This window comes from Scylla paramamosain, unplaced genomic scaffold (genome assembly GCF_035594125.1).
Source record: "Scylla paramamosain isolate STU-SP2022 unplaced genomic scaffold, ASM3559412v1 Contig75, whole genome shotgun sequence".
Taxonomy (NCBI): Eukaryota; Metazoa; Arthropoda; class Malacostraca; order Decapoda; family Portunidae; genus Scylla; species Scylla paramamosain.
Genome location: NW_026973740.1, coordinates 135,001 through 159,000, shown reverse-complemented (window position 1 = coordinate 159,000; position 24,000 = coordinate 135,001). Strand labels below are relative to the sequence as shown.

The window sequence follows — 24,000 nt, the reverse complement described above, 5'->3', positions numbered from 1 at the left end:
GTCGAGTTGATAGATGGAGGAATTGAGTTTTTGAGGCATTGAACAATACCAAGTTTGCTCTGCCCCAATCAGAAATTTTAGAAAGATCAGAAGTCAGGCGTTCTGTGGCTTCCCTGCGTGATATGTTTACCTCCTGAAGGGTTGGATGTCTATGAAAAGACGTGGAAAAGTGCAGGGTGGTATCATCAGCGTAGGAGTGGATAGGACAAGAAGTTTGGTTTAGAAGATCATTAATGAATAATAAGAAGAGAGTGGGTGACAGGACAGAACCCTGAGGAACACCACTGTTAATAGATTTAGGAGAAGAACAGTGACCGTCTACCACAGCAGCAATAGAACGGTCAGAAAGGAAACTTGAGATGAAGTTACAGAGAGAAGGATAGAAACCGTAGGAGGGTAGTTTGGAAATCTAAGCTTTGTGCCAGACTCTATCAAAAGCTTTTGATATGTCCAAGGCAACAGCAAAAGTTTCACCAAAATCTCTAAAAGAGGATGACCAAGACTCAGTAAGGAAAGCCAGAAGATCACCAGTAGAGTGGCCTTGACGGAACCCATACTGGCGATCAGATAGAAGGTTGTGAAGTGATAGATGTTTAAGAATCTTCCTGTTGAGGATTGATTCAAAAACTTTAGATAGGCAGGAAATTAAAGCAATAGGACGGTAGTTTGAGGGATTAGAACGGTCTCCCTTTTTAGGAACAGGTTGAATGTAGGCAAACTTCCAGCAAGAAGGAAAGGTAGATGTTGACAGACAGAGCTGAAAGAGTTTGACTAGGCAAGTTGCAAGCACGGAGGCACAGTTTCGGAGAACAATAGGAGGGACCCCATCAGGTCCATAAGCCTTCCGAGGGTTTAGGCCAGCGAGGGCATGGAAAACATCATTGCGAAGAATTTTAATAGATGGCATGAAGTAGTCAGAGGGTGGAGGAGAGGGAGGAACAAGCCCGGAATCGTCCAAGGTAGACTTTTTAGCAAAGGTTTGAGCAAAGAGTTCAGCTTTAGAAATAGATGTGATAGCAGTGGTGCCATCTGGTTGAAATAGAGGAGGGAAAGATGAAGAAGCAAAGTTATTGGAGATATTTTTGGCTAGATGCCAGAAATCACGAGGGGAGTTAGATCTTGAAAGGTTTTGACATTTTCTGTTAATGAAGGAGTTTTTGGCTAGTTGGAGAACAGACTTGGCATGGTTCCGGGCAGAAATATAAAGTGCATGAGATTCTGGTGATGGAAGGCTTAAGTACCTTTTGTGGGCCACCTCTCTATCATGTATAGCACGAGAACAAGCTGTGTTAAACCAAGGTTTAGAAGGTTTAGGACAAGAAAAAGAGTGAGGAATGTACGCCTCCATGCCAGACACTATCACCTCTGTTATGCGCTCAGCACACAAAGACGGGTCTCTGACACGGAAGCAGTAGTCATTCCAAAGAAAATCAGCAAAATACCTCCTCAGGTCCCCCCAACTAGCAGAGGCAAAACGCCAGAGGCACCTTCGCTTAGGGGGATCCTGAGGAGGGATTGGAGTGATAGGACAAGATAAAGATATGAGATTGTGATCGGAGGAGCCCAACGGAGAAGAAAGGGTGACAGCATAAGCAGAAGGATTAGAGGTCAGGAAAAGGTCAAGAATGTTGGGCGTATCTCCAAGACGGTCAGGAATACGAGTAGGGTGTTGCACCAATTGCTCTAGGTCATGAAGGATAGCAAAGTTGTAGGCTAGTTCACCAGGATGGTCTGTGAAGGGAGAGGAAAGCCAAAGCTGGTGGTGAACATTGAAGTCTCCAAGAATGGAGATCTCTGCAAAAGGGAAGAGGGTCAGAATGTGCTCCACTTTGGAAGTTAAGTAGTCAAAGAATTTTTTATAGTCAGAGGAGTTAGGTGAGAGGTATACAGCACAGATAAATTTAGTATGAGAGTGACTCTGTAGTCGTAGCCAGATGGTGGAAAACTCGGAAGATTCAAGTGCGTGGGCACGAGAGCAGGTTAAGTCATTGCGCACATAAACGCAGCATCCAGCTTTGGATCGAAAATGAGGATAGAGAAAGTAGGAGGGAACTGAAAAGGGGCTACTGTCAGTTGCCTCAGACACCTGAGTTTCAGTGAGGAAAAGAAGATGAGGTTTAGAAGAGGAGAGGGTGGTGTTCTACAGATTGAAAATTAGATCTTAGACCGCGAATGTTGCAGAAGTTAATGAAGAAAAAGTTGAGGGGGGTGTCAAGACACTTAGGGTTGTCAACAGAAAGGCAGTCCGACCTGGGGACATTTATGGTTCCCCCTCCCCAGATGGGGACTCCGAGGCTGGTGTAGGAGTCGCCATGATGATTTAAAAATTTTTGAGTGAAGGGTGTGTGTGTTATTAGGTGCTTGTAGTTTTGTGTGGAGGAAGAGAGTTGTCTTTAGAGGGCAGGCTGTGACTGCCCCCTTGTGTTGTGAGACACAAAGGGAAACGTTCAGTGAGGTCACAGCTGGGTTTAATGATAAGTTCACAGCACCCCCTGAACAGTGCATTAGACCTCACTGGGAGTAATTATCGTTTCGGCAGGTGTCTACTGCCTCCTCCTCCTTCTACTACTACTACTACTACTAGTATTACTACTACTACTACTACTTAAGAATAATAATGATAATAATAATAATAGTAATAATAATAATAATAATAATAATAATAATAATAATATTTTCCCTGCGACCACCACTACCACCACCACCACCACCATTTCAGAGTTAAGGACTGCGCGGAGCACCAGCTGTGGGGGGGGGGGGGCAAGAGAGAGCGAAGTGCAAGTACTGGTAATAATAATAATAATAATAATAATAATAATAATAATAATAATAATAATAATAATAATAATAATAATAACAAATCTACGGATATATTTCTCTCTCTCTCTCTCTCTCTCTCTGTCTCTCTCTCTCTCTCTCTCTCTCCCAGGTGAGGGTGTTCTGGCCAGGCTCACCTCCAGGGAGCCTCACATATTGAGAGTGGACGCTCAAGAAGACTTTGAAAATAGTCGACGGTTTGTCAGTGGTATAGATTCCGAATCGATGATGAGAAGCAGGGGCGAGTACTGACGCCACTTGTCCGCCATGTTGGTAATCCTTTGGCTTATTTGAGGGTGTTTGTTGGGTGTTTGTTGGGAGGCTCCATGTTTGTAGGGATGTTTACTTGTTTGGGTCGCTTCTTGGCTCTTTAATTTGGTTGTAATGGTGAATACTGAATTTTTGTACGTTTGCTGAAAGGTAGACGCCATATTGGTTTGCCACACTGGTTTGCCCCTCCGCCATTTTGCTACCCCTGCTGCACATTTCAGGGTAGTGTAGTGGTGACAGGATGGGGAGGGCATGGGGAGGGGAGGGGACGGGGAGACTAGTATGACAAGAGACGGACGTGGGGAGATGGTTAGGTCAGACTAGTGGGGAGATGGGGACACTGTGTTCGGCTTTAGTATAATTGGGGAGGTTGATTATGGGTGTCATATATTTTTGAGGAGGTTAATTGAGGCAGGAGAAGGGGAGGGAAGTGTGGGGAGTTTGTGTTGTTGGGGAGACTACCTGAGAGGATTATGTCAGTGGGGAGCTTACTGAGCGGGGGAACACTGGGGAGAATACACACACTGCAATTCAATACATCGTTACATAATACAATAAATAAATAAATGAATAAATAAATAAATGGGTAGATAATTTGTTTGGGGAGATTTGGCGAGAGAGAGCAGAGAGAGAGAGAGAGAGAGAGAGAGAGAGAGAGAGAGAGAGAGAGAGAGAGAGAGAGAGGGAGGACGGGTGGGAGGTAAAAATAACAGCGCTGTACTGATGATGACGATTATTATCATAAGAATGAGAAGAATTACAACATAATTATGAAAATGAAAGAAAACTCTCTCTCTCTCTCTCTCTCTCTCTCTCTCTCTCTCTCTCTCTCTCTCTCTCTCTCTCTCGTTAGGCCTAACAGAAATTTACTGCGTATTTCACTGACGAGAGAGAGAGAGAGAGAGAGAGAGAGAGAGAGAGAGAGAGAGAGAGAGAGAGAGAGAGAGAGAGAGAGAGAGAGAGAGAGAGAGAGAGTGTGTGGTGGTGGTGGTGGTGGTGGTGGTGGTGGTGGTGGTGGTGGTGGTGGTGGTAGTAGTAGTATTAGTAGTAGTAGTAGTAGTAGTAGTAGTAATAATAATAATAATAATAATTATTATTATTATTATTATTATAATAATCACATTTACACGCATAACTGAAGATTAATTGATGTTTAATTACTAGTAAAAAAACAACAACAAAAACAACAGCTGCTACTACTACTACTACTACTACTACTACTACTACTACTACTACTACTACTACTACTACTACTACTATTACCACCACCACAAAAATAATGATAAACAGAAATGAATAAAAATCGTCACTAAATATATATAAATAAAAATCCAAATATATGACGTCACAAAACTCCCAGCCAATCAAAAGGCACACAGTGACGATACAATAATACAGCGCGGTGATTGGAGGGCGGGATACGGAACGACCAATGGGAGACCGTGTTGATGACGCAATAAACACGCGGACCAATGAGGGGGCAGGAAATAAAAGCCTCTATTATTCACAGTTGCGTGCAACTGTGATGCTAATGTGACAGAGAGAGAGAGAGAGAGAGAGAGAGAGAGAGAGAGAGAGAGAGAGAGAGAGAGAGAGAGAGAGAGAGAGAGAGAGAGAGAGCAAACATCGTCTCCATTTCCTCTGATGATGGTGTCACTGCTTCCCCCTTCCTCCCCCTCTCTCTCTCACTCTCTCTCTCTCTCTCTCTCTCTCTCTCTCTCTCTCTCTCTCTCTCTCTCTCTGATCATATATATTGAAATGAGAGTTTTCTGGATAAAATTCAGTAGGAGGAGGAGTTGGAGAGTAGTAAAGGTAATGGAACGAGTGATAAACAGAAAGGGAATAAAAGAGACAAAAAAGAAAAGATGAATAACAACAGGAAAAAAAAGAGGATGAACAGTAGTAGTAGTAGTAGTAGTAGTAGTAGTATTAGTAGTAGTAGTAGTAGTAGTGGTATTAGTAGTAGTAGTGGTAGTGGTGCTAGTAGTGGTGGCAGTAGTAGTAGTAGTAGTAGTAGTGGTAGTAGTAGTAGTTGTAGTAGTAGTAGTACTTGTAGTTATTTGCCTTCACTCTTCCCTCTCCCCTCTAATTTTCACATCCGCTGCTACCGTTTTTAAGTTCCTCTCTCTCTCTCTCTCTCTCTCTCTCTCTCTCTCTCTCTCTCTCTCTCTCTCTCTCTCTCTCTCTCTCTCTCTCTATATATATATATATATATATATATATATATATATATATATATATATATATATATATATATATATATATATATATATATATATATATATATATATATATATATATATATATATATATATATATATTGACTGAAAAGATCAAATTCTCTGAGAGAGAGAGAGAGAGAGAGAGAGAGAGAGAGAGAGAGAGAGAGAGAGAGAGAGAGAGAGAGAGAGAGAGAGAGAAAGAGAGAGAGTTAAAAAGGTTTGCAAAAATAACCTATTACAAACTCCATCTCTTTCATTGTTCGTTGAGAGGAGGAGGAGGAGGAGGAGGCGATGGAGGAGGGGAAGGAGGAGGAGGAGGAGGAAGAGGAGGTAGAAGTACTAGTTATATATTGAGAGTTTCAGGGGACAACATCACACACACACACACACACACACACACACACACACACATCCACAGCCACCTGGACAAGCGAAACACCTCTCTAGCCGTTGCTTTTGTGGAGTTCAAAAATGCCTTTGATCTTGTTGAACACACTGTTGTCATCAGCAAGGCAATGTATAACATGTATCATGTATAGCACGAGAACAAGCTGTGTTAAACCAAGGTTTAGAAGGGTTAGCACGAGAAAAAGAGTGGGGAATGTACGCCTCCATGCCAGACACTATCACCTCTGTTATGAGCTCAGCACACAAAGACGGGTCTGACACGGAAGCAGTAGTCATTCCAAGGAAAATCAGCAAAATACCTCCTCAGGTCCCCCCAACTAGGAAAGGCAAAACGCCAGAGGCACCTTCGCTTAGGGGGATCCTGAGGAGGGATTGGAGAGATAGGACAAGATACAAATATGAGATTGTGATCATAGGAGCCCAACGGAGAAGAAAGGGTGACAGCATAAGCAGAAGGATTAGAGGTCAGGAAAAGGTCAAGAATGTTGGGCTTATCTCCAAGACGGTCAAGAATACGAGTAGGGTGTTGCACCAATTGCTCTAGATCATGGAGGATAGCAAAGTTGTAGGCTAGTTCACCAGGATGGTCTGTGAAGGGAGAGGAAAGCCAAAGCTGGTGATGAACATTGAAGTCTCCAAGAATGGAGATCTCTGCAAAAGGGAAGAGGGTCAGAATGTGCTCCACTTTAGAAGTTAAGCAGTCAAAGAGTTTCTTATAGTCAGAGGAGTTAGGTGAGAGGTATACAGCACAGATAAATTTAGTATGAGAGTGACTCTGTAGTCGTAGCCAGATGGTGGAAAACTCGGAAGATTCAAGAGCGTGGGCACGAGAGCAGGTTAAGTCATTGCGCACATAAACGCAGCATCCAGCTTTGGATCGAAATGAGGATAGAGAAAGTAGGAGGGAACAGAAAAGGGGCTACTGTCAGTTGCCTCAGACACCTGAGTTTCAGTGAGGAAAAGATGAGGTTTAGAAGAGGAGAGGTGGTGTTCTACAGATTGAAAATTAGATCTTAGACCGCGAATGTTGCAGAGGGGGGTGTCAAGACACTTAGGGTCATCGACAGAAAGGCAGTCCGACCTGGGGACATTTATGGCACCCTCCCCAGATGGCGACTCCAAAGCTGGTGTAGGAGTCGCCATTATGAATTTATTTATTTATTTTTTTTTGAGTGAAGGGTGTGTGTGTTATTAGGTGCTTGTAGTTTTGTGTGGAGGAAGAGAGTTGTCTTTAGAAGACAGGCTGTGACTGCCCCCTTGTGTTGTGAGACAAAGGAAAACGTTCAGTGAGGTCACAGCTGGGTTTAATGATAAGTTCACAGCACCCCCTGAACAGTGCTTTAGACCTCACTGGGAGTAATTATCTTTTCGGCAGGTGTCTACTGCCTCCTCCTCTCAAGAGAGGTGGCCCACAAAAGGTACTTAAGCCTTCCATCACCAGAATATCATGCACTTTATATTTCTGTCCGGAACCATGCCAAGTCTGTTCTCCAACTAGCCAAAAACTCCTTCATTAACAGAAAGTGTCAAAACCTTTCAAGATCTAACTCCCCTCGTGACTTCTGGCATCTAGCCAAAAATATCTCTAATAACTTTGCTTCTTCTTCTTTCCCTCTTCTATTTCAACCAGATGGCACCACTGCTAACACATTTATTTCTAAAGCTGAACTCTTCGCTCAAACCTTTGCTAAAAACCCTACCTTGGACGATTCTGGGCTTGTTCCTCTCTCTCTCCTCCAGCCTCTGACTACTTCATGCCACCTAATAAAATTCTTCGCAATGATGTTTTCCATGCCCTTGCTGGCCTAACGGTTGACTTTTGATCTTTCTAAAATTTCAGATTAGGGCAGAGCAAACTTGGTATTGTTCAATGCCTCAAAAACTCAATTCCTCCATCTATCAACTCGACACAACCTTCCAGACAACTATCCCTTTTTCTTCAATGACAATCAATTGTCCCCCTCTTCTACACTGAACATCCTCGGTCTGTCCTTTACTTATAATATGAACTGGAAACTTCACATCTCATTTCTAGCTAAAACAGCTTCTGTGAAGTTAGGTGTTCTGAGACGTCTCCGCCAGTTTTTCTCATCCCCCCAGCTGCTAACTCTGTACAAGGGCCTTATCCGTCCATGTATGGAGTATGCTTCACATGTCTGGGGGGGTTCCACTCATACTGCTCTTCTAGACAGGGTAGAATCAAAAGCTTCATGTCTCATCAACTCCTCTCCTCTGACTGTCTTCAGCCTCTCTCTCACCGCCGCAATGTTGCATCTCTAGCTGTCTTCTACCGCTATTTTCATGCTAACTGTTCCTCTGATCTCGCTAACTGCATGCCTCCCCTCCTCCCGCGGCTTCGCTGCACAAGACTTTCTTCTTTCTCTCACCCCTATTCTGTCCACCTCTCTAATGCAAGAGTTAAGCAGTATTCTCATTCATCTCTTTTTCTCTGGTAAACTCATGATCTCCCTGCCTGCTTCTGTATTTCCACCTTCCTATGACTTGAATTCCTTAAAGAGGGAGGTTTCAAGACACTTATTCATCAATTTTTGACAACTGCTTTGACCCTTTTATTCGACTGGCATTTCAGTGGGCATTTTTTTATTGGATTTTTGTTGCCCTTAGCCAGTGTCCTTCCTACATAAAAAAAAAAAAAAAAAAAAAAAAAAAAAATAATAATAATAATAATAATAATAATAATAATAATAAGTCTGGGTCTCCCTCCTAACCTGGCAGCGTGGCTAGCCGACTTCCTCACAGGGAGGCTCAGGCTGTTCGTTATCAGGGCTCTGTCTCTAATTTCCAACAGCTGACATGTGGGGTCCCCCAGGGGACCAAGATGGGTCCACTATGCTTCCTCCTCCTCACTAACGACGCCCTCACTGACACCACTCATCGCTGGAAGTATGTGGACGACTGCACCATGGGCGTCCCAGTTTCCAACAAGAACCCGGACTACTCGCCACTGCAAGCAATTCTGGAGCAACTGCAGACGTGGACGGAGGAGAGCAGGATGACCATCAACCACAGCAAAACTGTGGTGATGCATTTCTGTACCTCCTCTGTACCAGTGGCCCCTCCCCAGCTCACAGTGGGCCCTCACCTCCTCCAGGTGGTCCAATGTGCCAAGCTTCTCGGAGTCACGGTGGACGACCAGCTGACCTGGAAGCAGCATGTCGCGAGCACCGTGAGATCAGCTACCTACAGGCTGTACATGCTGCGCAGACTCAGGTCGCTGGGGACGCCGACAAGTGAGTTAAGGGGGGGGTGTACCTCACCTTCATCCTCCCCAAACTCATGTACGCCTCCCCAGCGTGGTCCTCCTCCCTCACACACACTCAACAGTAGTTGGGAAATTGCCACCAGAGTCCCCATCCTGAAATGGCATGCCGCCCAGGTCGCCATTGCATGGCGACCTGGACGGCATGCCATTTCAGGATGTGGACCCTGTTGGCAATTACCCGGAGTGGCGATCCATTTCAGGATGGAGACCCTGACTGTAAATAGAGTGTTGGAGGATGGGAGAGGGAGGGAGGGGGGGGGAGGGGGGGGAGGGGGATCCCACCCCCACCCCAGGAGCGACTCTGATGGCATGCCATATTGTGAGTGTGGGGTTGATCAAGTTGCAATGGGGAAACCTGACAGCAATTTTCCGTAGACTTCAGTGGCAGTCCATGTCAGGATGGAGACCCAGGCTTGGGAAAGGGAGGATGGCGATTCACGACGGCAACACCAAGGGGTGGGGGGGGAGGGAGGGGGGAGGGACGGTGACGGCGACACTGACGGAGAGGTGGGGGGCGTGCGTCCTTATCCTTCGGCGACGATGGAATGACTAAATGAATCAATGATGGTGGGTGGAAAATAATTGAGTGAAAGGACGGGGGAGGGTGTGGACTGGCGGCCAGACGTGGAAGTCGCCACACACACGCGTGGCTAGGGGACTGTGACGGCAATGCCGTGTAGGTCGCCCTTTCACGTCCCCCCCCACCCCCAACCCACCCACCCAGGGGCGACTCTGACGGCAAGCCATATTGCGATGGTGATCCTGATAGCAATTTTCCATAGATCCATGCTTGGGAAAGGGGGGGGTGATTCACGACGGCAAACACCAAGGGGGGGGAGGGAGGGGGGAGGGACGGTGACGGCGACACTGACGGAGAGGTGAGGGGGCGTGCGTCCTTATGCTTCGGCGACGATGGAATGACTAATGAATCAATGATGGTGGGCGGAAAATAATTGAGTGAAAAGGGGGTGGAGGGGGGGAGGAGAGGTGATGGGGGGGCTGGCGGCCAGACGTGGCAGCCGCCCGCCACACACGCGTGATTAGGGGGACTCTGACGGCGCTTGCCATAGAAGTCGCCCTTTCCCTTTCATTCACGGAATCCTGGAGGGTGGGATGACCGAGTGTTGCCATCACGCGTTCCCTCCGACATCTCAATACATCCCCTATGGTCAAGGTCGTCGCGACTGCCGCACGAGATCTCGTTACCTGTCCATCCTTTTTACCTGGAGAAAGCGTCTGTGACGGCCAGGGCGGAGCGGCGGCCTCTTCCACTTTCACCGACCACCAGCGGCATGGCTGACGTAATACTTATGTCGGATGGCGGTCTTATTACTATCATTATTATTATTATTATTATTATTATTATTATTATTATTATTATTACTATTATTATTATTATTATAGCCGACACGTGCTCCCTCCGATATCTCAGTACATTCCCCTATGGTCAAGGTCGTCGCGACTATCCACGCCGTACCGCCATAATCTCCAGTCTGCCGACGTATATATGTCATGAAAAGGTAAAGTTTAAAGTCAGTCTGTTAGTTGACAGGGTTTAAAAAACATGTCATTGAGAGATAGTGACGATATATACGTATACCTATCTTCTCTTGCAGGTGGTAGGTCATTTCCCAACAACACAACAACAGAATTTGAAAACAGAATCTTACCCATTCATTTAGACACCGGCAGGGATTATGAAGTCGGCCTGTGTAATATTTTATTCCCTAAATATTTCTACTGCATTGCGGAAGGGGATCCAAATTCCAGTATATCGTTCTATGGTCGGGTTAAGCAGTCAGACTTTGATATGTATGAATATAATATGTATACCTATCTACCGGAAAGGAATATCATCTCCAATTTTACCGATAAGAACATACCGGCCATAACTAAGGCAATTAATGGACAGATAGTGAGAGAACTTCAAGCAATCTTGAATGACTCCTTTAAGATCTATTTTCCTTACTCGGATATCATTTATTATGACCGCGACTTGGAGCGGGTCGTTGTGAATAACGCGATTGTCCCTCCTAATGACGATCGTATTTACAGTGATATAAGTATAAAATTTGCATCGCATATAGCTCACATTCTGGGTTTCAATCCAAATTTTCGCTACACCGTCTACTTTCAAAGATCTGGCGACAGCATTTCATCTTCCGACGCCAGCGAAGCTTCCTCCTCATCACCCATAAAATTATTCGCTCAATACGTACCGCGAGCTGATGCAGGGACGGATTATATGTACGTTTATACCGACATCATTTCCCCCTCGCGATTTGGCAACCAACTAGTTAATATATTAGACGTCATACCACTCCCCGGCGACAGCACCAGTAAAGGTGCGAATTCAATTACGTATAAACCACTTTCTGCATCAACTATAGAGAGTGTGGCCATCAAAATTGCTAATCAAAGAGGCAAACCTATTCAGTTTGAAGATGGGGAAAACAGTGTTACTTGCGTGTTACATATAAGACCACGTTAACTTTGCGTCTCGGACGTAAAATTTTGAAGAGAATCGATCAAGGTGGGATAATGGGTGGAGTGGAGGATAATGAAACAGGCAGGTGTTGCCTACTTCCGAGTCAAGGCACGCGCCTCGCGACCATCTGCGCGGGAAGCTTCAGTGTTTCCCCGCGCGGCATGGCGGCCGGGACAAAGTGTTGACAATGTTATAGAAAAAAAAAAGAAAAGAAAATGGGTGTTCACTGTGGAACAGCAGAGGCGCGGATTTTATGTGAAGTGTGTGGGAGATGGCGCACTAATCCATCCTGCCCCTCATGTGTGGAAGACCAGTGTGATTTATGCGAGCGGTGTGGACTTCTGTTTCCACATCCACCGCCAGAACACACCTGCGAAGTTGGCAATCCTGCTTCTTCTGGTAAGCATTATTACTTATTTTGGCGGGAATGTATAATAATAAAGATGAAATGACTGTCAATCTTTACAAGTTTGAGCTCTGAGCACATCTTCCTGTACAGGCTCACACTCGATTGAGGTTGAGCAGAACGCCGGCGTAGAAGGCCCACGTCGGCGGACGTCACAAGGCGACATCCCACGCGGAGGCGGGGGAAGAGGTGAGAAAAAAAAAAAATACTACAAATAATAAAGCAATAAATACGGTGCCACCGCCACTACTAATATTCTTTTTTTTAAGACTCGCCACGGCCGGGACCGAGTGGATTATCGGGGAACGTATTCAATTCTTCCGAGACTTCAAGTCCTTCACTACCTACACAAGGTAAATATCAATTCAATAATAATAATAATAATAATAATAATAATAATAATAATAATAAACTGTCGCTGCTACTTCTATTTTTTCTTCCCAGACACGCCACAAGCGGAGGCGGACCACGATGAGCGCAGCATGGCAGGAGAGTCGGCGGATGCAGACCTTGACGAGCGTGGGATGCCGGAAGAGCCGCGGTTAATTGACTCGAGGGAAAATTTTATGAGGAGCTTCACCAGACATCAATATGACATACCTGATCATGTAAGCAGAGATCCACTCGGTCTACTTACCGAATACAGGGAGTTCTTTATACGGGAAATTAGATCATATTTCACGTCACACGGTTCGCCATTCCCCCCCACCCTGAAAATATTTTCACACATTTCTCTGTTACTAGTGAAATTCTCTACCTTAGGCGAGGATGAACATCGAGTCATTCATATTGCTTTTAGAGCACGACTGATCACCTATCAAGATGTGCCTGACCTTGTTGATTTATGGATCCATCAGCTGAACAGTCGGCTGGAAAGCCTTACCAGCGAGACTGAAGGATCTGGTTTTATCATTTCAAGAGTACAGAATTTTTTCATCAACTATTGCTTGCATGTCGCATGTAGTGGCATAGGAGATTATGTTGCTTATCCTAGAGGCGTGCGAGGAGGGAATGAAATTTTCAATCCTGATGGCCGACATTCATCCTGTGTTATTCAGTGTTTGGCGGCTTTCAGACTTCATGCTCGAGGTGTACCTTGGAAAAGAATTCCAAAAATATTACGGAGACGGCATGGCGGAGAGAAATACGTCACGCGCGGAAAAGTAGGCAGTCCAGTGACTTGGGAGAACTTGAGTCAGTTAGAAAGGTTAAATTGTCTGTCTCTGGACGTTTATACACTGACAAAAAGCGGTGAGATATACTATTTAACATTATCAAGAAAAGGCTCGCGGAAGTATAAAACTGTAGTCTCACTCCTTTTACTAGGTGGAAAACATATGACGCTCATTAAAGACGTGGAGAAGCTGCACCGGAAATTGACGAGAAGCAGTCCCACCCCAGAGGGTCATCAGTTTTGCAAAGTATGTTTCAGCTCAGTTCCCAAGTCTGTCAGTTTGAGCGATCACGAGTGTCACTGCGACTTCACTCAAACTCTTCTCTTTCCAGGTGACGGTGAAAAAGTAAAATTTAAAAATTTTGCCTACACCTATCAGCCTGCATACTTAGCATTTTTTGATTTTGAAACTATGATAAAACCTAAGGAGAATAGGAGTGTGATAGCTGAACATGACCCAATTGGATACTCGTATCTCATCATCAATAGGCATGGAGATGTCGTGGAAAAGAGAAGTTATTTCGGTGAAGATCCCGTGAATAATTTCATTGATAGCCTATCCAATGCTTGGGGAATCATCAAGGAAAGTGTAGTTAGCTATCCAATTAGCATGTCTGCGGAGGATGAAGCCCACTTCAAACGTCAGCGTCACTGCGAGCTCTGCCATCAACCCTTTAATGTGAAAACCCCACCTCATAAACATCACGACCACTCATTACCACAAAATAATTACAAGGGGGCTTTGTGCGCGCGATGCAACCTCCAGTGTCGTGACATGAGGAAATATCTCATCACTCTGGCACATAATATGAGCTTTGACGTCTCCTTAATCATAAAAGACCTTCACTTGCCAGAGTCGCACGTGGACATCCTTGCCAAGTCAGAATCGCATTTATTGAAAGTAAGGATTAAGGAATTGCAGTTTCAGGACACGCTTTCCATTATGAATGCTGGCCTCGGTCATCTCGCTCAGAGTCACGTGCAGGCGGGCTATAGCACGCGTTACGCCCAGGAAATGGTGAATTACCTCCCCGAGGATGTAAGGCGTGTAATTTGCACTCAAAAACAGTTTCTTTGTTATGAGTACATCACCGACCTTGGCCGCTTAGAAGATCGACAATTGCCACCTCGTGAGGCATTTTATGACACGCTCAAGGGGAAGGCTCTGCCACCTGGAGAATATGAACACGCTCAAAGCGTGTGGAGTATGACATCCTGCCGCACTTTAGGCGATTACATAAGACTGTATTGTGAGATTGATGTGGGATTATTAGCCGACACATATCTCAAATATAGATCATACCTGCATGAATTTTATGGGCTGGACGTGTCACATTACGTGTCACTGTCTTCTTATGCTTATGACGCTTTTTTAAAGTCGACAGGCGTTCAACTTGATCCACCTTACGACCCTAACATGTACAGTATCACCTGATCAAAAGAAATGTACGAGGAGGCTTTGTAACTTGCGTCAGGCCACACCTGCAGTCAAACCACGAACCCGACGGTGGACCCGGCACCTATGTGTTCTATCTGGACTATAATTCATTATATGCAAGCGTTATGTGTTCCCCCCTGCCTATGGGTGACATCAAAAAGCTTTCTCAGTCAGAGATGGATGATTTTTTTGAAGTTGGCATCCAGAATCATGCGACAGATGGCGACGTCGGTTACTGGCTGCATTTAGACAGCTGTGACGTTTCCCCCGACGTAGCTCGGATCACGGACGAGTTCCCTCTGTGCCTCGCACACATGACTATTACAGAAGATGACATCTCGCCGTACAGTAAAAGACTGTTAGAAGCTGAGGGTCGTAAGCTGGGGAGGAAAAATCGTAAACTCGTGGCCAGTCATAAGGGACTGAAAGATCATCTCATCAGTCTGGAATTGCTGCAACTTTTACTCTCACTTGGACTGGAAATACAATGTGTTCATGCTATATATAGGTTCAGACAGGCTCCATACCTGAAACCTTTCATAGAAAGGAACGTCGCTCAGCGTAAAAATGAGACGTGCGCCATTAAAAATCGCATTTGCAAACTGATGTCAAACGCAGTTTATGGTAGATCCATGTTATCTGAAGTGAAGTATGGCCTCCAGCAGAAATTAGTGACAAAAAGAAAGTCTTTCCTGAAGTATGCAAGAAATCCATCCTTTAAAAGGGTCCACCAATTAGGCGAGGACCGAGTCATATGTGTCAACAGTAAGAACACGATTAAAATCAGGCAGCCAAATTACTTGGGATACCATATTTTAGAAGTGGCAAAGAAGTACATGTACAACTTTTGGTATCGTGTCATCAAAGCTAATTATGGGGAGAGAGCTAAATTAGCTTATGAAGATACTGACAGTTTCATTTTCAGTCTGCACATACCTACAAACTTAAATGATGAACTGAAACATGGACCCATGGCAAATTTTCTCGACACCAGTAACTTTGCTTCAGATCACCCGTGTTTTAATGGGGAGCGGAAGGGTCAACTAGGCTTGTTGAAATCTGAAACCGGATCCACGCTCATCAAAGAGGCGATTATATTAAAGCCAAAGATGTATTCGCTGCTGTTGGAAGATGACAAGCATGTATCTCGAGGTAAAGGCATTCCAACTCACCTTCAGCAAAATATATTGCATCAGCAGTATAGGGAAACACTTAATAATGTCGCATGTGGGATGGTGGATTGCTATAATATCAGGAATGTGAAAGGACAAATTTGTACCACTCGTATGCGAAAGCGAACGTTGTCACATTTTGACGACAAGCGCTTTCACGTCGATGGCTATACCTCAAGGGCGTATTATCACCCCGACAATGATCCGCGGGAAAGAGATGTGGAGAATGAGATGGAAGAGGAGGTGGCGGTGGATGTGGGGGAGGTGGATGTGGATGAGGAAGAGGAGGAGGAGGAGGAGGAGGAGGAGGAGGAGGAAGAGGGGGAGGAAGAGGGGGAGGATGGGGTAATGAGTGGTCTGTGGCGTGATCGGGAGAGACTTTCCGCGGCATTATTCACATCATGATTAAGGGGTAGAGAAAGAGAGGACGCAGCTGCTAGCAGACGCCCTTCATGTAATGTAAAAAAACATTTGCTCTGACCACGTAGGCTAAGGAAGAGGGGGAGGTGGAGGATGGGTTGTGTCGTGATCGGGAGTGGCCTTCCATGACATTATTCACGTCATAATTAAGGGGTGGAGAGAGACCGCGGCCGCCAGCAGCTGCCATTCATGTAATGTAAGAACATTTGTTTTGAGTATGGAGTTAAGGAGAGGAATGAGGAGATTGTTCATGTACTGTAAGGACATTTGTACTGTCCACGTGGGATAAGGAGGATGAGGAGGAGGAGGTAATGTAAGAACATTTGTACTTAGGTTAAGGAGAGGGGGGAGGGGGGGGGGGGGAGGTTGAGGAAGAGGTGTGGGTCGGGGGAGATCCACGTCATAATTAGAAGGCAGGGATGAGGATGCAGCTAGGAGGTTAGTTATGCTGTTACCTACATGACCATGTAAATAAAGGTTAAGTAATAAATACTGTAAACATATCGTAGCGTCTTTTAGTAACCCTCTGAACTTAACATGGACAAGACATTTAGCGAAGAGATGCTGAATCTCTTCAGATATCCTGCACGCATAATTATTGCAGGTTATACAAATTCCGGCAAAACACACCTCTGCAATAAAATTATAGAGAAATATCAGCATGGATTTAACAGAATTATCATTTGTGGCGTCTCATCGCATTCGCTGCAGCAGAATTCCCCTTTTCAAGATAAGGTCGAAGTGCATGAGAAAATTATTGATCCCGTGATGGATGATAACAGTCCATACGCCGACCCGCAAACGCACACACTCCTGATATTAGATGACAATTTCCTCACGGCTGGCAATTCTCAAACGATAGCAGAGGCTTTCACCAAAGGGAGACATAAAAATTTGTCAGTTATAATGATAGCACAGAATGTCTTTTTCCCCGGAAAGTATGCTAGAACGATAACTTTAAATGCCTCACATTACATTCTTATGAAAAACAGAGATATATATCAAATTGAATGTCTGGGCAGGCAACTTTATGGAAGGGAGCGCGCCAAACACTTTGTGGAAATTTATAAAAATGTCGTGCTTAGACGAGATCACGGTTATTTGTTGTGTGATTTATCCCCGAACGCAGCCGAAGAAATTCAACTGCGCACGAATATTGTGGATGAGCCACCCTGTGAGAAAGTCTATCTGCTATGAACGCCGTTTTGGACGAACTTTACCGGGATATGACGAATCCTGCGGCTTTAGGAGGTGTGCAAGCACTCTACAGAGAGGGGAAGAAAAGGGATAAGAATCTAACACTCCGCGATGTGAGGGCATTTCTGCAGGGCAACCGCACTTATACGCTTCACAAGCCGACACTGAAACGTTTTCCGCGACGAAAAATTCTCGCTCCTAAACCGTCCGTCATTTTAACTTGCGATTTGGCTGATTTTGCGAGGCTGCACAGACACAATGGCGGCGTCCGATACATCATGTTTTGCCTGGACGTTTTCAGCAGATACTTGAAAGTGGCAACGCTGACAAGTAAATCCGGGCACAGTAGCCTGCAAGCGCTGAAAAAAGTTCTAGAGTCGGGGAGTTTTACAGGCGTGTCGCGTCTTTTTACCGATCAGGGATCCGAATTTTATAATCAAGCAGTGAAAAAATATCTAACTTTGAAAGGTATTACCTTGTATTCCAATTACTCGCGTGAAACAAAGGCGAGTTTGGCAGAAAGGGTCATCCGAACCATAAAGACAAAAATATATAAATATCTCACGCAGAACAACACACTGACGTATATTAACGTCTTGCCCACCCTAATAAATACGTACAATCACACCCCACACCGCGGTTTGGGCGGCAACCAAACGCCGGCTCAGGTTCACCACCTCCGCGAGCTGTCACAAGTCAGGAAGCAATTTAAACGAATGTATTTAAATCGGCCAAGGGGAAAGAAAGTTGTCAGTCATAAATTAGACGTGGGAGACATTGTACGCTTGCAACGTGCTTCCCGAACGCAATTTAAATTCAATAAGGGTTATACCGTCAACAATACCGAGGAGCTTTTTAAGATAAGTCGTGTGGATTACTCACATAAAATCCCTATTTATTTCATAAGGGATTTGGCGGGGGAGGACGTGACCGGCGCTTTCTACAGGGAAGAATTAATCAAGTCCTCTCTTCCCTCACATTACCAGGTCGATATATTACGATCGAAGGTCGAGCGAGGTAAGAGAAAGTACTTCGTCCACTGGCGTGGGTACCCAGATAAATTTGACAGCTGGATAGATGCGGACGACTTAGTATAAGATATGGATGAGGAAAAACCATTGATATTGAAGTACAAGGATTTGGTTTTTCTCCTCTCGCACGTCACCCCTAAATTGCGGAAGCAGGTCTTGCAAAGTTTGAATAAGCGCGAAGTCAATTGCATCTCGGAAATATTCGCCAACTTTTTGAAGAGACGCCTGACGGACGACGATACCATCATTAACCGCCTGAAAAAATTCAAGAGTGATATTCGCACTGTAGCCTTGAAGAAGACGCCCGTGTACAAGAAGAAAGCGATTCTAATCTCCAAACGAGGTGGTAACATATTGGCCGCGTTACTCCCGATAGCCGTGTCGGCAATAACAAGTTTACTACAGAGATGAAAGAATATTGTTTAGTTCCCGTCTCAGTTGCCGAGAGGTGTAAGTTTAAACCGACCGACAGCGCAACTCAGCACCGATTCACGTCAAAACAAGTCAAGAAAAAAAAAAAAACTTCACTTCCGCTACCGGCCGCCGCCCTCCCCGACGCCGCCAGCGTGACGCCACCACCACGCGCACCTGTCAATCCACCCTTGGATGATTTGATTCGAGTTGCCGTTCCTCCTTCCTTTAGAGAATATGGTTTATCTCTCTTGAAATTATTGGAGGGCAAACCTGGGATTTCATGGGATGAGCGCGGTAACTTACTTCCACCATTTTCTGGCATAAGCGTGTTTGATCTCATACGAGTACTCGGTCACGAAAAGGGGGCCGCGAAAAGACTTTCACCCGATAAGCGTCCATTATTATCACTGCTACTTCGCATGGCGCAACTCCCCGCGGATGCCATCAGAAATACGACTCAACGAAGTAAACTGATAGGTGGCGGGGTCGGTGACATCTGGGAAGCATATTAAATGAGAAAGCTCCCCATCTTACTCTGTAAACGAGTAAGTACATCAATAATACATGAGAGCACGTGTTAGGCGCGTCAGGGGTGCAGGCCCACGGATGGATAATTGATGAGGGTTATGGTCAAAAAAAGGTTCACCCCCCCCTAACCCACATCCCCTAATAAATAATACGTTCCCCACCCTCCATCCCTTCCCACCAACAAAGGAAAAAAAAAATAACACCTGCGTCAATTTGAATGAATAAATTCTACTACGCAGAAGGTGTAATATCGACCAATACGTGCGAATAAAGGTCTGCGATGTCACATTTCCCCCTCACTCCCCTCACAGAGGGTTCAACGTGCGGATCAGCCCTCCAATTACTCGTCAAGATGAAGGTGGTCGAGGGCAAGCTGACCGATGGCATCTTCCGCGACCGCCGCTGTTATATCATTTATTCAGTAAATGCCGTCTCCACCGAACCGAGTGGGATTGCGCGGGATCTCAAAACGATTTACCCATACGAGAATACACATGCAGCTAGAAAGAGACTCTACTCGCTTCATCGGGCCACGGCAGACACGAGAGATGACCCAGGACGTATCATTATCCACGCGCCTCCCACAGGAAGCGTAAATCTCCCTCACCTGGTGGCCTGCGTGACTCAGTATGGTTGGGGCGAGGCCGTCGAGGGAAACGAGAAGGCGCGACAGGCAATCGCGACGTCGAAGGATTTGCCTTACGTGGAAGGACTCAAGATGGATACAAGCGTGAATCGACGTCAACACTTCCAGAATTGCCTGAAAAAGATTGCCCTGCTAGCCATGGCGAACGCTGAAGTAGAGCAAATTATTATCCCGGAAGGACTGGGATGTAGAGGTCGCTGCCAGGATGAGTGGAAGAATAATTACCTGCCTATGGTGGAAGGGCTGGCGCAGCGACTTCAACCTTTTGGAGTTGAAACTATTCTGGTGAGGAAGTCTGAATAACTATATCATGTAAATTTAAAAATAAAGTTGATGTGTGTTTGACAAATCGAGTATAAATGTATTCCTTAATTGGGTGACCGTTATTATTTATTTTGATCATGGCGGGAGCAGCATATCAGACAGAAATAAATAGCCGGTGATTATGCTCGACGTCTTATTCATGACGTGACAACCATCATGACGAGAGCGTTCACACCTCCCACTCGAGCGGAATACGACTTGCTTTTTACGCAAAGCAAAGGTGGAGGCTTAGACGACATCCGGGTTTTTATTCCACCCCATTCAAGAAGAGGTGGCGGTCTATTTTCCGTTTTGAGTGGCTTTGCTAAAAGAGCAATTCCCTTTCTCATGCGCACTGTAGCACCCGAAGCGCTCCAAATGGGAAAAGGTTTATTAACAGATGTTTTAGAAGGGAAGCGACTTCGCGAATCATTAAGAAATAGAGGTGTTGCAGCCGTGAAGGGTGTGGGGGAAAGGATAGTTCGAGGCGGACGAGTAATGAAAAAGAGGAAAGTTGGAGTCGGAAAAAAAAAAAAAAAGAGAAAACCACCAACCAGGCAACTGAAAAGAAAGACTTGCTATAAAGCAGATATCTTCAATATTTAGCTTAGTCGCAAAGATGACTCATTACGGTCCGGATGTGCAGGGTGGAGCGACCTCCACCCCCCTGAGCAATTATCTGACGGCCGTGAGTGAGAACTTTCCGCGGGTGAATCGCTTGCATACCATCGAATCGTCAGTCGCTGCGAGGGGAAAGTTGGACGTATTACCCGTTAATTTAGATGCAAATGCTAATAATCATGCGGGGATCAACGATCCTTACATTGAATTTAGACTGCCTGGTATTCCAGGGCAATTTTTGGATCTATCAACGCTGTCTCTAGAATTGCGAGTTAGCGCGACGAAGGCAGACGGCGCGCCACTAGACGATGGCGATCACGTCGTTTTTAGTAATGGTTTGAATAATACGATGTTTAAGTCATGCGCTTGTTATTTTAACGAACAGCTTGTGGAGTCATCCTCTTTGTTCAACTATCACGCCTTCATTAAAATGATTACAACAATCCCTCAGGATAAAATTGACTCTATCGGCCGCGTCGCCTTCTACCATCGCGATTATGATGGATCAAAAGGCATAATCAATAAATTTGATGAAGACTATTTCACGGGAGGGAATAAAGACGAGAAACAAATGATGAAAGATTGTAAAACGCACGGCATTTCGATGACTGCGCCTTTGTTTTCGGATATATCAAGTCTGGACGCTTATCTGCTTGACTCTGTTGATGTGAGAATTCGATTAGAATTGGCTAACAAAACATGGATTCTTAATTCACACCAAGATGCCAGCAGTTTCAAATTTAAGCTCGAGATGGCTAAGTTATGGGTTGACCGCGTCACGCCACATCCGCCCGCCTTAGAATCGTTAAATAACTCCTTGACTCGAAATCCAATGCAATACACTTTTAATAGAACGCTCAATAAAACGTATGTGTTAGCCGCCAATCAAACGTCTTTGATTGCCGAATTACCTTTAGCGCAAATCATACCTCAAAATTTGACCATGGCAATAGTTGATATGGACAGCTTACAAGGCGTAATTGATAAGAATGGTTTATATTTTCAACACGCCGATCTGTCACATGTACATATCACCGTGAACGGGGCGACCATTTATAACGTTCGCAGCTCTTTCCCGCATCACGCGTCAAAATTGTTTTACACGACCCTTGAGTCACTAGGATTGGACACGCGTAATTCCCTAACATTTGATGCATTCAATAAAGGTCGGACAGTATGTTTCTTTAACTTTGTGACGGAGGACGTGCACAATGCCATCCCTCTGGATAAATCAGGAAATCTAAGAATTAATCTGTCGTTTGCCAAGGGACGTAATCACAACCGCGTCATAATGTTTTTCGCCGACACTACTGGCGTCATAGAAATTGATCATTATCGTCACGTTCGCTGCATTGTCCGCGCATAAGCCGTCATGAATGCACGTGAAATACAGGCCGGTCTAGCAGGCATCTTGGGCGATCGAGTTTATTTTTTAGGCTGTCACGATCATCGCCATGTGACAGATCTGATAAATCTTGCCAGAAAACAGGTGAAGCCATGCGTTTTCATTCTAAATACATTGAGTGACTCAAAGACCATGGGCCACTGGATTACTGTTTATCTTAATTTTCAAAGTCAGACCATAGGCTATTACGATAGCTATAACTTGCATCCCAAATACAATTCCGCTGTCTTACATCATTTTATGCAAACTTGTCCACATATGAAAATTAGCACATTAAATTATCGACTTCAGGGGTTGAATTCCCTCGTGTGTGGCATTTATTGCATGTTCTTTTGCCTTCTACTGAGTTGGCATACATTAAAACGTGCAATATGCATTATTCACGCCACCTTCAAAAAGCATCAATATCTATATAATGACAAAAAAATTACTCGTATGGCATACGTAATATTTCGTAATATGCCGCATTGCATGTCTACGTTTTGCCCAGCCGGCAGCCGGGCGAGATGTCGTAACATCTGTAAAGCGGTAATAAGGTAGATTGGGGGGTGGGGTGGGGGTGGGAAAGGGGGTCAATATGGGGTAATTGCTGACGGATAAGCGTCACTTCGCCATCACCTCTCAACCCAGTCGGACGTCGAAGCCTCATCTCCAAGAATGGAGCAAGCTAACAAACATTTCATCTTGAGAACTGCGGGTGAGTACGCCATTACCTTGCACGGCATCTGACATCTTCACCATTGTAAATTACATTAACGTTCTTTGCCAATGAATAAGAAGAGGGAGAGTGGGAGGGGAAATAAAAACTTTTCCATTGTTCTCATCGTTTTTTTTTTTTTTTTTTTTTTTTTGTCTGTTACAGAACGCATCTCTTTCCGCTTTGATATCTATCTGGGCGATGCTGGGGGTAAGCGAAGCCGTGCTGACCATGAGGATGTCAATGTGGAGAAAATGTCAGAACCTGCAAAGAAGAAATTGATCTTTAGTGATGACGACATGTCGCCACTGCCGGCCAGCCCACCACCTGACGCTCCATCAGGACAGGAGTCGCAACAGCAGCAGCCGACATCGCAGTCGATTCCGCCACCTCAGGAGTCGCTGATGCCACCTCCGACCGAAGCACAGCCGCAACGGTCAGATGAGTCGACAGTAGGCGGCAAAGAGGGTCAGGAGGTGAAGAAGAAGTCGCAGGAAAACAGAAAAAAAAAAAATATTCCCCCTAACACGCCAGAGGACGACAGCACACCAAAACTCCCCGTTGCTCCAGCCGCCCCTCGTAAGAAGCTGGTTCCTAGAGTTATTAAAACTACGCCCGTCATTGACAGCGATGACGATGATCTCTTCGCCTTCAATTCGCAAATGTTTTGAATGAAAGAGATGTATTTGCCCTAATAAGCAATGAGCTGTATTTGTCCTAATAAAAATAAAATGTTCCATCGACTCTGCATAACCTTTCTAATAATAATAATAATAATAATAATAATATTAATAATAATAATAATAATAATGATAGTAATAAGACCGCCATCCGACATAAGTATTACGTCAGCCATGCCGCTGGTGGTCGGTGAAAGTGGAAGAGGCCGCCGCTCCGCCCTGGCCGTCACAGACGCTTTCTCCAGGTAAAAAGGATGGACAGGTAACGGGATCTCGTGCGGCAGTCGCGACGACCTTGACCATAGGGGATGTATTGAGATGTCGGAGGGAACGCGTGATGGCAACACTCGGTCATCCCACCCTCCAGGATTCCGTGAATG

The 24,000-nt window shown here is 45.1% G+C and overlaps 1 protein-coding gene across 1 annotated transcript in view; it reads left to right on the top strand.

The window, feature by feature from the left end:
* Positions 1-22,738: 22,738 nt before the first annotated feature.
* Positions 22,739-24,000, top strand: part of LOC135098699 (uncharacterized) — a 1,345-nt gene continuing 83 nt past the window's right edge. Inside the window, exons 1-2 of the mRNA XM_064001093.1 lie at positions 22,739-22,940; positions 23,106-24,000. The exon at positions 23,106-24,000 is cut by the window's right edge and continues 83 nt beyond it. Coding sequence (XP_063857163.1) covers positions 22,901-22,940; positions 23,106-23,611 — 546 coding nt within the window. The 5' untranslated portion in view covers positions 22,739-22,900 and the 3' untranslated portion in view covers positions 23,612-24,000. The remainder of the gene's footprint in view (positions 22,941-23,105) is intronic.